The sequence below is a fragment of the Microtus ochrogaster genome, chromosome 24, assembly GCF_000317375.1.
Source record: "Microtus ochrogaster isolate Prairie Vole_2 chromosome 24, MicOch1.0, whole genome shotgun sequence".
Lineage (NCBI taxonomy): Eukaryota > Metazoa > Chordata > Mammalia > Rodentia > Cricetidae > Microtus > Microtus ochrogaster.
This window is the reverse complement of record NC_022024.1, coordinates 2933508-2946050: the sequence shown is the minus strand read 5'-3', so window position 1 is coordinate 2946050 and position 12543 is coordinate 2933508. Positions and strand designations below refer to the sequence as shown.

The 12543-nt window shown below is 43.7% G+C and overlaps 1 protein-coding gene across 1 annotated transcript in view; it reads left to right on the top strand.

The window, feature by feature from the left end:
* Hmga2 (high mobility group AT-hook 2) overlaps nucleotides 1-12543 on the top strand; it is a 112791-nt gene that overhangs the window by 8908 nt on the left and 91340 nt on the right. The window contains exon 3 of the mRNA XM_026784603.1: nucleotides 4108-4158. Within this exon, the coding sequence (XP_026640404.1) occupies nucleotides 4108-4158 (51 nt within the window). The remainder of the gene's footprint in view (nucleotides 1-4107; nucleotides 4159-12543) is intronic.

Below are 12543 nucleotides of genomic sequence, written 5' to 3'. Positions count from 1 at the left end.
GGAAGGTGGGCACAGAATCTCCCACAAAATGGAAAGGAGGAGTTGTCACTGTGAGAGCTGCAGACAGGCAGGGACTCTTGGCGAAGGGTGGTGTTCAGCGCAGTGGAGTGGTAGAACTTCTGTCTGCCACACTGCAGCCTTGTCCGGCCCTTTGCGAATAGATTCCTTCTTTAATTCCCACTGTGGTCTGCACAAATGATAACACTGATTCACAATTGCAGACCGTGATAACACTGATTCACAATTGCAGACCGACACATGCCCAGTGTTCAACTCTTCGAACCCCCATCCTTCTCACTCTGGGGGCTGACCAGGCTGTCGTATACTACCAACCACAATGTGGTTGGTGTCTGTCATCTTCCTCAATGACTTGAGATACAGACTGGGTTAAAAGTGAGGGGAACTTGAAGTGCAGCTCTCTCTAAGACAGGAGGGCAGAAAAATGTGTGTCTCCTGCCAGGAATACGCAGAGACTTTGGGCCCCCCAATAATCCACCAAGTTTGGGGACTGTAATAAAACAAATGTATTCTTATTTGTCAAATGAAAGGACTACCAGAGATGGTTTTGAAGTTCTACCAAACTTCTGATGGTGATGGAGAAACAAAACACCAGTGCTTTTCACATCCCAGGCTCCTCCCTCCCCATTGTCTCCCTGGTTCTCCCTGCAGCCCTCTATAAAAGCCGAAAACACATAGAACTAGATAGGTCTCAATTATACATGTACGGAATACAGAACCAAAGCCCATCCCAGCAAAGACAAGGCAAACATTCGCTTTTACCGTTTTGTGTACGTTGATGTCTCCATGTTTTGTTTTCCTTCTCTGAAAGACAGTGCTCCAAAGAGTATTGAACACACACACACACACACACACACACACACGAGAGAGAGACAGAGAGACAGAGAGAGACAGAGACTGTTTTCCAGTATCTGAACATCCTGGAGCAAACCTCGTTTACACACGGAAACCCCAGCTTGTTTTGCAGACTGTGAAGTTCGATCAGAGCAGTTCAGTAATGTGGGTTTTAAAGAACAATCAAGCCTCCCAGATAGGGACCACACAGTGCAGCCAGCTTGTTGCTTCTAGATGTCATCTCAGAAGAGGGTTTCAGTTTACATGGGCCACCAGCCTCCATGACCAAGGAGCAAGTTTACTTTTAACAAGTCGAAGTGATAATCACGGACTTGTGCCCTTTTGTTAATGGTATGAATTTTATTTCTCAATGGGCTTTTTGTAAACGGGATCCTCATTTAAAAGTTATCGGGTTTGCAAGGCTTCCTCTCCCCTCTCTCTTTGAGAGATCTGTTTTCTCTGTCTTGAAAATGCAGAGAAGCCCTTTTTAGAGAACTCCTTGTCTTCAGGAGATTTCAGATACACTCAGGTCATATCATAGCTCCCAGGATGTGAGAATTATACAGAAATCCCTGGTAGAGCACTGTTACCTTCAAGGTTAATAGCAGCCTCCCTGCCAGCCCAAGGACCACCCAGTTCCCATGAGAAAGGACTTCTGTTTCATGTTCCTGTAATTCATTACTGGGTAAACTCCGTACAATTATCTTATAGTTACTTCCAAAGATCCACTCCAGAGCGCTGGGCCTGTGAGCCCTCCTAACTCACTGTATACCAGCCAGGCACTCCTTCAGAGCTGCCTTCTAAAGGAGACGCTTGAGCATTCTTGTCTGTGGGATTGGACTAACCTGAAGGGAAACTCTACCTTTTAAGCCTTCTATCTTGTTAGGTATGAAAAGACGTTCTGGAGGATCTTGTTTAGGATGGGCAGTCCCAAAGGACTTGATGTCCCCTCAAAGCTCATCTCTTACTTTGCAGAGAAAATAAAAATCAAGGCTTCCAGGGACCTATCCCTAGTCATAGAGCTAGACTATCTGAGAAAGGTCTTCCGACCTAAGCTTTCCAAAGCATGACACCTTCATGTCCCTCCAGGGGACAATTGAGAAAGATTGTGTGGTTTTCTGGTCATCCCCAGCTTGCACATACCTTAAAACCCATGCTCTCGTGACTAAAGGTGAGGCAGGGCACTAACTTTGACCATAAAGAAATCCCTGGTTGACCTCCAACAAAGCTGGGAACATCAACAGCCAATCCTGACAGTGAAAGATGCTATGAGCTACTGAATTTCTTTTCATTCTCAAAAACAAGCCAAGTCAATGGCTCTGTTACCAGGGCCTTCTCCAGTACTGGGAAGAGGTTTAAAAGTCAGACAGAGCTGGGTTCAAATCTCATTCCCATCACTTACAGGCATGATGTATGACCTAACACATCTAGGATTTAGTCACTCCTCTGCAAAGTAAATGAAATCATAATGCTTCTATTACAAGCCTGCTATAAGGAATAAAGTGACCCAACTTAGACCAGAGTGTTTTTAATGCTTAATAAATTTGATGTAACATTATAATCATATAGAGCTTCTGACAATTGTGATAGCAATGCAGGTATCATCAAATTGCCTGTCTATTATCTATCAAACTGCCGTCTGTCTGTCTGTCCGTCTGTCTATCTCATCTATCATCTATCCATCCATTTAACCATCCATCTTTTTATCTATCTATCTATCTATCTATCTATCTGTCTGTCTATCTATCTATTTGGCCATCCAACTATCTCTCAATCATCTATTTATCTTGTCATTTATGTTTATCTGCTTTTATAGATAAGTTGAAGAAAGGAAGGTTTTATTTGTCAATGTAGGCTTTAAATATCTCATTTTAGTATCACTGTACCAAGTCCCACTGGCTGTTAGCTCAGGTAAAACTACATTGCCAAACAAGTTGTCCTGACTCAGTCTGCCTAGATTCTTGCATGAGAGGTCTTGGATATAATTTTTGCGTATAATCCTTTTTTTAAATTTATTTATTGTGTATACAATATTCTGTCTCTGTGTGTGTATGTCTGCAGGCCAGAAGAGGGCACCAGACCTCATTACAGATGGTTGTGAGCCACCATGTGGTTGCTGGGAATTGAACTCAGGACCTTTGGAAGAGCAGGCAATGCTCTTAACCACTGAGCCATCTCTCCAGCCCCAGTGTATAATTCTTATACACAAACAATAAGTACTCAGATTCCCTCTTTCAGAAAAGTATAAACGTGTGCTTTTTATAAAAGAGAGATGTCTGTGTGTGCATTGACACACTTAGGGAATGGAGTAGGGGGTGACTAAGACTAATTGTTTTAGGAATGTGAAATTGGAACTAGAATAGAAATAAATAGCTAGTATCAGAAAATTCTATGCAATATAGCAATGAAACAATTTCTAAAAATAACAGGAAGTAGAGTCATGCCAGACTCATGTTGAGTGAAGAGTTATTGTTAATAATGCCCACTTTAATAACTTTTGTGTAGCTATGGTTTAGATCTCTGGGACAACTATTGGTGATTTTTGCTGTTTTTAAAAATTCTTTATTTATCATCTATCTACCTACCTACCTACCTACCTACCTACCTATCATCTATCCATCTTTCTATCATCTATCTACCTACCTACCTACCTACCTACCTACCTACCTACCTACCTATAGATCAGGCAACTGACTAGCAGGTGATCGTATTGGGAACAGGAAATTAGCCATGCAGAAGTTGGTAGATGTTCACTGTTTCTTATTAAAGTGTTTATGTGTTATTTCTTATGTACAGACTTGCTTTCCATAGCAGTCTAGAGAGAACCGCTTTATTATTTAAAATCAATGTGTGTATATTAACTTTTGTAGCTAGTTGTAATTGGAGAGTCTTGACCATTGAAAGAATGTTTATGCTGTAAAATATTAATTTGCATAAGTTATGGGATGTGGGAATATTTCTTTTGTCTGATTAGAAACAAAGGCGAGGGGGATTTCCCAAGAGCATAGTCAGGCACCTCAGAGGAGGTCACTCCATGGGAGTCCTTTGTGGTGAGGGGGTTGCATAGATACCTCCATCCTTCGGCCAACAGCGAGGAAGAAGCCGCCACTGAAACAAGAGGAAGAGGTTGTTCAGACAGGCTTGATACTTCATCTGCAGTCCAGAACATTCTACCTGGAAGCAGAGCTCCTGGCCCAGCACTTGTAAGTAATGTCAGGCAGGAGACCACATGACTTCCTTTTTCTTTTTTTTCAGAAAGCAGAGGCCATTGGAGAAAAGCGGCCAAGAGGCAGACCTAGGAAATGGGTGAGTACTGAGATACAGTTTTCCCTCTTAAAAGGAAAAGAATGTTTCTTTAAAAAAAATTAAAATGAAAAAGAAAGTTGTGTTTCATGGATGACGCGAATTGGTAACTTCTGGCATGCTAGAATCTTTGGAAGATCTTTGAGGCACATGACCTATGATGTTTCTGACCGTTTGGTTCCAGAGCTCCCTGCCTCTGCTCCCTGGAGGTGACTCCTTCCTCTCTCTTCCCACATCAAAGGAGTCTCCGCTCTTCCTGCCAGGGGCCACAGGGGTGGTTTGTTTACTGGTTGAGTAGCTGGAGTTAAACTCAGGAGGAGCCCTCAGAAGCTGATTACTATGGTGATAAAATTCAGATGAAACATGAATGAAATAACTTTTTTTTTTTAATGTTTTTCTCTTTGCGGTTTCCTCTCTGGCTTTTGCTTTGGCCTAGTCTCATTTTCTGATGCTTTGCATGTTCTTTATCACATTGGTTTCTTCAGGAAATAGGTGTGATCTCCAGCAGCCCCAGCCTTAATTGTCATTCTACATAGGGACTACAGAGGCCTCGGTGCCAGGCCCGTGACCCACCTTCCCTGGAAGGTCTTTCCACGGACAGGGTAAAGGAAGCTGTTTCTCAAGAAGGTGGGCAGGCGTTGCCTGGCCCCAGCCAGTCTTAGTTACTTACTTTTTTGCCCCTCCTCCCCCAAAGTGCTGCTCTCATTGGCTCCACCTCCCTCCACCTTTTACCGTTTCTTTCCTGCCCTGCTGGGTTGCATTTCCCGCCTTAGTTTGCTGCTTTCTGCTTCACTTTCTATTTATACCTCGGTGTTCCCTTTCATTTAATTTATTCATCTTGTGTTTTTTTTTTCCTCCTCCGCTCCGCATGTGTTGGGATTAGATTTCTTAGCACAAGGAGCCGGGGATGATCTTTAGATTAAAAACATCTTACGCGTTGCAGTGGAACCTTAAAAGTAAAGGCAGTTTATGGAGCCTGTTTTCCAATGAGGGAATTCTCCCCCAGGCTTATCTCCCAGGCCATCCTCCACTCTATGCCCTATTGCCTTAAACAAATGAATCACACTGCCCCTCGGCCACCTCTTCCTGCCACAAATGCTCAGGATTTAAGAACCCCTGTCTCTCCTGAAATTCAGACCCCCGCCCCCACTTCATTCACAGTAAGCCTTCAAACATTTGAGGACAATTAACTGTCTCCGATCTGAGCCTTCCACCCCCACCTCATCCTGCTGCGTAAAGAAACATTCTTGTTACTTGTTTCCCGGTACATTTGTTTTATTTGTTTGTTTGCTTTTTAACTTTGTGAAATGTGTTCCCCTGAGCTAGGGATCACATTGCAGGTGTGGGTTCCATAAACAGTGGGTATGTTACCTGTGTTGTACCTATGGTTATCTGTTGCTGCTACATCTATGTTCTGGGAGCACAGTAGTATGGATCATCAACTGTTTCATTGTGCTTATGGACATTATGAGTATGGACAGGGCGGAGCAGAGCGTGTCTGCTAAGAGGCCCTCAGCATTTAGCCACACCTCTGAAATTCAGGGCCTAGAATTGGAAGGCCTCTTAACTTCAGGTCCTTTGATTGGTTGGAAGTCTGGTCCTGTCTATGAGTGTCCTCGGACAGCTCACACTGTAACCGGATGGTCTTGGTCTTCTTAGCTGTACTCATGGGTCAGTAACTTGGAAAGAACCACAAACTTACCTCTAGAAATCAGAAAGTCCCGCCACGGTTCCACTCTAGAGAGCACAGTGTGAGCTAGGCTGCTGGGGCACACAGACTAAATGCAGCAGGCTTGCTATTTCCTAAGCATCTGAGCCCCGAAAGGGCACCCCATCCTCGGGATGACTCAACAAGGGAGACCTGCATACTCTTGCTAGTAGGCAACAGAATAGTCAATAGATGAGACCTTTGAAGTCATAGGATTAGCAGGACTACAATGAAATAAGTTGTAAGCTGTTAAAAGAGAAAGTCAACCAGTTGTTGTAAGTCTCTGCTTTCCATTCCTAACGCCTTTGGGGCACCCTCTGATACGATGATTCTCAGCTTCCTAACGCTGTGACCCTTCAGTACCATCCCTCATGTGGGGACCCCAACCATACAATTATTTCGTTGCTACTTCATAACTGTAATTTTGCTGCTGTTATGAATCGTAATGCAGATATCTGATATGTGACCCTCTCAGGGGTCCTGATGAGCCGCTCCTCTAATGAGTTTAACCTACGTGGACCTTAGTCACGTCTGTTCTCCTCAGAAACTTTCTGCAGCCCTGGCACCTGTTAGTGAGTTGATTGCAGCCCACTGCAGTGCTCCAGAGCCCTCCAGCCTATATCCACTTCCTTGGTGGAGCACACAGCGGTTCCTATCAAATCCAGAGCACGTCAAGGGTGTGTGCAATGCTTTTCTAAAGGGGTTCTTGTTTCTTGGAGGGTACCTGGATTCTAGACATATGATCTTCACGCTGGGTGAGAGCGCCTGGGAAGTATCAACCATGGAGATCCTGGCTTCCTGGGAACAGCTGTGAGACTCTTTCTGATTTGCCTGGCTTCTAATTTTTATTGGCTGTGCGACTGGAAGGTTTCTGTGTGGCGCATTGCAGCAAGCCCCCAGTTTGGTCTCAGAAGAAGAGTCGCTCTGCTTCGGAGGGGAATTGAAAGGAAATGGTCTATTTTTTCTAGACAACGTGTTTCCTCTTTGCTTGCACAGCTCCTGTAGGTGACTGTGCAGTCAGCCCCAGCAAGGCATTCTGTTCAGTGGCATCATTTGCTGAGAACGTTTGTAGGGAGGAATAAGTCACTGCGTTTCCCATAGGAAGTGGCCTTGGGCTTTATGCGAAGTATGAATCTTCCAACAGTTGCATCCACTGTTTCCTTGAGTTGTAGATATCTTTTTGAACTGACTGGATTGACTTGGTATTTGGTTTAGAGGCCAAATTGTTCCCTTTATTGTTGTAGATTTTGCTTTAAAGTTCTTTTGCTAATACATACATACATACATATATATATATATATATATATATCATATAAATCTTTTTAAAAATAAGTTTATTTAAACAAGAAGATACTTGACTTGAAGGGATTCAAGGATTCGTTCTTGTCCAGTATAATTTACCCCTACTTAAGACAGGTTGCCCTACATGTAACAGCTACTTACAAAAAAGTTACAAACTTGTCTTTGGTTTCACAATGATAATTGAAAAACATTGACAGTCCCCAAGTGAGCAGAGTGTGCAGGCAGTGTATGTCATTGAGCTTTTTAATTCAACCAATGAGAGCAAAATCCCTTACTTGATTTTTAAGAGGAGAGCTGAACGAACATACCACTAATGGAGGAAGAGGCATTTTCACAGATCCGTGCCTTCTCCCACACCAGCTCGCTCCATCTGATGCTGAACAAAACAGAACGTTGGTTATTTAGTTCGAGGAAGGAAGGACACACAGGATGCTTGTGTCTAATAAAGGAATGGTGAAGGAGAAATGAAAGAAAAGAGAAAACTGAGCTGTTTAGGACCAAACGGAGGCTCTCTAGTTGACAATATACACAACACAGTCCTGGAGTAAAGCAGCAGATTCCCTTTTTAGCAGACACTCCTGTCTGCTGCTGGACACAGCAGTTGTCTTCATCCGCATTCCCAACTGTGCAGATGTGGCTGCGCCACTGATTGTTGCTCATCAGACTGGAATCTCACCCACCTCGTTAACAAACCTCTCATTCACAATGGGCTTCCCTTAGTTTACTAGGGCTGTTTGCTTCTTCATCCTAAACTGTCGCGCCGAGCCACCATGCCCACCACCTTGAAATTCAGGTTACCATTCTTCCCAGTTTTGACTCCTTCCTTGGGTTTCTTATCAGCTATGGCAAGCTTTGGCGGCTCCTCAGCTGCCACTTCACAAAAAGAGGCACCCAGGCACACACCCTGTTCTGTTAATCTTACAGATTCCTGTCGCTGGCCTTGAAAAGAGCGTTTATTGTAACTGCAGTCAGTAGTTGGGTTGGCTCACCAAAACTACGTAGATCTGAGGAGAACCTGGCATCAGTCCTGACCCTTGGAAAGGGTGGGGAACCAGTGAGCCCAGTGACGCCATGAGCATGCTCATTAGAGATGGTTAGGAATACGTCTGCTGTCCACTGCCTCCTTTGGTCTGTTCTCTCTGGTTTGATTAGATTTCAGATCTGTTATTAGATGCGGGTTTCCAGATTCTCATTCTCAGTGTGAACATGTCAGAGGTGAGAGGCAAAGAAGAATGAATGAGGCCTCCATGTCCTTCACAATTCGAGTCAAGGATCAGGGTTTAGGTGGTTTGGGTTCAACTTTTGACCCATCCCCCCCCCCAACCCAGTGATAACCTTGAACAAATGCCGGGATTGGCCCAAGGCTGCAAGTCTCCTCTGGAAAGTGAAGAAGAATTCTAGGAATTCTTGTGTGTGTTAAATGAGGAATTGTGTGCAAAGGCTCAAAAAAAAAAAAAAACAAAACAAAACAAAAAACACAAAACCCTCAAGGCAAGGTGCTTGGTAGTTGTCAGAGATTACACCTCACAACAGAGCAAAGCACATGCTTACCCCAATGTCAACCATAGCTGCCCTGCCCGTTATCTATCCACCACAGCCACCAGGAGTTACGCATGGAGTAAGACTCCCACACTGCACCAACCACATTCTATCAGGGGTACCACGTCTTCAGTGTGTCTTAGTTAGGGTTTCTATTGCTGTAAAGAGACACCATGGCCACCGCCACCCTTATAAAGGAAAAGCATTAAATTGGGGTGACTGGCTTACAGTTCAGAGGCTCAGTCCTTTATCATCATGGCAGGGAGCGTAGCAGTGTTTAGGCAGACGTGGTGCTGGAGAAGGAGCTGAGAGGCCTTTATCTTGCAGGCAACAGGAAGCCGGCTGAAACACTGAGTTAGGTATCCAGTGCCTAGGAAATCTTAAAGCCCACCCCCTGCCTCGAAAACTTCCTCCAACAAGGCCACACCTCTTAAGAGTGCCACTCCCTGAGATTGTGAGCTTCAATTGCATTCTAACTACCACAATGTGTCTCTGATATTATCAAGTTTAAGGATTATTTCTTAGTGATATTAAAGTGAGTTTTATGTCTGTTCACATGAGGGGAAAATTTGACATTGATGCTAAAAGTCTTTGTTTTTCCTTATAGTAGAAGTCTGATGTTGTGTCTTGTTGAATTTGAAATGTATTTTTTATGCTGTTTACCTTAATAGGTTCTTATAGAAACTTAATTTTTCTCAGAACAGCTATATCAGGCCTACCCCTGTGGTCAGGTAATACCTGCATTTCTCCCTTTTGCCCCAAAGAGCAGCTTATCACATAACTGATCTAGGGACAGAAAATGTTTGGCAAACATCTGAAGAGTGTGGCGTTCACAATGAGATAGATGTTCACTTCCCTCATGAAACGTGCCATCCAGATGTTTCTTAGGAAGACCACGAGGGCTGCAGGGAGAAAAGAAGCGAGGGCCAGACACAAGGAAGATGTGGTGAGGACAAGCGGGCCCTACGGGTTTTGTTTCCAGACCATTTCAGCAAAGGAAAATACACCTTACTACAAATGAATGCTTTTTGTCTTTTTTTTTTTTTTTTTTCAAAAGGAAAGGAAATAATTACTCTGCAGATCCTGAAATTGACCCAGAAACTGACCCAAGGACCAGACGCTGAGTTCAGATGGTCATTGGAAAGCTGCTAACAGTCCCAGCTGTTTCCTTGGCTGTGGAAAGTCTTTATTTGGCAATGGGGTGTGTACAGGATGTTAAGTTAAAAATACACGTGTCCATTTAACCTCCTTCCAGGGGCACTTGCTTCTATTAAAGAGCCTGTACACAGGAAAGGGATGTAATTTCATTGGTTAGTCGCCTGGATAGGCAAGGCCTTTCCTGGTTTGTAGCAACCTAGAAATGTAAGCGGAGATTTGATGACCGAGCAGGAGACACTATGAATAAATCTGGCTCTCACCGGACTGGTTGGAATCGCTTTCTTTTAAGCCTTTCAAGCATCCATGTGCTGGAGAACCTGGAAATCTACCTGGAAGTAAAGCACTGGGTTTCCATTTCCATTGTCTCCTCTCCAGATGTTTGTCCCCTTTTGAAACACTTGTGCCCATTGTAACCTAACACTTGCCTTCTTCAATGATACGTAGCTCCAGTTATAGCCATTAATGCAGAGTACAGATAATTTTAAGTTTGTACTTGGGGTCAGAGGGGAAGAGATGACCTTGATATCACATCCAAAATGCCAGCTAAATGAAATTTGTAAAAAACAAGACCATTTTTTCCTTAAGAACTTGCAGCATTAATATGCTTTAAAAACCGGCAGAACGTCCATACCGCCCAGCTACTGCACAAGGACATTCCGTATCACCACAGAGATATTTACACGTCCACAGTAATTGTCACTCTGTTTGTGTCGGCAGATGAGTGGATAATGAAAATGTGCTCCATACACACAATGGGATAAGAAAAATGAAATCGTAGAATTTTAAGGAATATGGGCGGGTTTGTAAAGCGTTAAGTATTAGGTGAGGTGACCCAAAGTCAGAAAGAAAATCACGCTCTCCTTCATGCGATCCTAGCCTGTAATGTATTTATGTATATGTAAACGGGTGTGAGCGTGGGTGTCGCGTAGTCTACAGTTTAGAAAGGGAGACCAGCGGAGGATTCCATTAGTGGCCGAAGAAGGGCAGAATGCAGGCTGAAGAGCACATGAGTTGTGAAAAGAGGATCGAAAGCGAATATTTTAGTATAGTTTCAATGTTAGATATTGGGGTAAATACTGAGAGAGCAAAGAAGTAAAGGAGCCAGCCACCCGGGACACTTCTTACCTCTACCGAATCCTCAGGTGGAAGGGGCAAGTTCCTATGCCTAGGAATCCGCAGGCTGAATGGGACCTGGATCCTGTCTCCACCTCCCTAGTGCTGGCATCAAAGGTGTGAGATCCCAAGTGCTGAGATCAAAGGCGCGTGCCACTGTCTGACCTCTATGGCTAACTAGTGGCTAGCTCCACCCTCTGATCTTCAGGCAAGCTTTAGAACACAATCAAAATATCACCATGCATCATCTTTTCTTTTGTGGTAGAGAAATGAATACAAATACAATTGGTAAAAAGGTGCAAAACCACGATGATGTTCTGTGGCTTCGGAATGGCCGTTCTAAAGATGGATGTTTCCTGAGATGGACAGTGTTTGGGAGGGGGCGAGGGTTTGAGGGCCACTTAATCTCGCTGATTCGTATTTCATGTCTGAGTATATTACAGTAAAGAGCCATCAGTGTAGCAAATAGCTTTCTCCTTATACTTAGTAATTTAAATGCCAACTTCCTGATGCATATAGTGCATTAACAATCAGTATGCAGTATTGACTTTAGAAAAAGACCTCTTTGTTATGTTTTCTGATAAAGTTGGAGAACTGACCAAACCCTAACTTGGCGAAGGGAAAGTTTTCCTTTAGTGTATATAAACTTTGTGTTATAAAGCAAGCTCTTTGAATAATTGTTTCCCAGTTGTGAATGGAGATTGAACTTTCATTCTTTGACTTTTCATTTTCTTTTCAAATCGATACCTTGTGCTTTTAAAGAAATTATACTAGGTTTAAGCACATAACCTGTAATCATTAAAACATGGCCTCCGAATAGCTTCAAATGCTCATTCATGCCTTGCCACTTAACAAATCGGTGGTACCTCTCTTTCACAGGCCTCCGCAGGATTTTGGCCGCTTTGTCTCCTCTTACTGTCTCCATCTCTTCACTTCTGAGAATGGTGCTCTGCTTCTGAAATAGATTTCAGCACAGTCCCTTGAAAGGACTTTTTGACCCAATATTGGGTCACCCCCAAATAGAAAAGCTCCTTGTTGGTTAAACCTCACAGAAAGGTTTCTATGGTAGTTCCTTGTGTTGTTGGCAGGAACTGATCGAGTGCCCTGTTTGGGTCCCACTCCCTTGCCCTTACAGTTTACAACCAGCATGAGAGTAAAGGGGGAAATCAGTTAATACTGCCCTTTTGTTCTTTTTTCATGAGTGTCTTGCAGTACTTTCAATGACATAGGGAGATACATGGACATACTACTAGTGGGCAGGCAGTTGAATCTAGAGAGCATTTTTTTTACTTCCTAATACCCTTCCAGCGCTAGCCTCCCTCCCTCCCTCCCTCCCTCCCTCCCTCCCTCTCTCTCTCTCTCTCTCTCTGTCTGTGTGTGTGTGTGTGTACTTGAAAACATGATAGATTATATGTTGTGATCTGTGTAGATAATAAGTGAACTGCACAAAACCATTTAAAATTCCAAGTTTCACCCAGCACTCGGGAGGCAGAGGCAGGCGGATCTCTGTGAGTTCGAGACCAGCCTGGTCTACAAGAGCTAGTTCCAGGACAGGCTCCAAAACCACA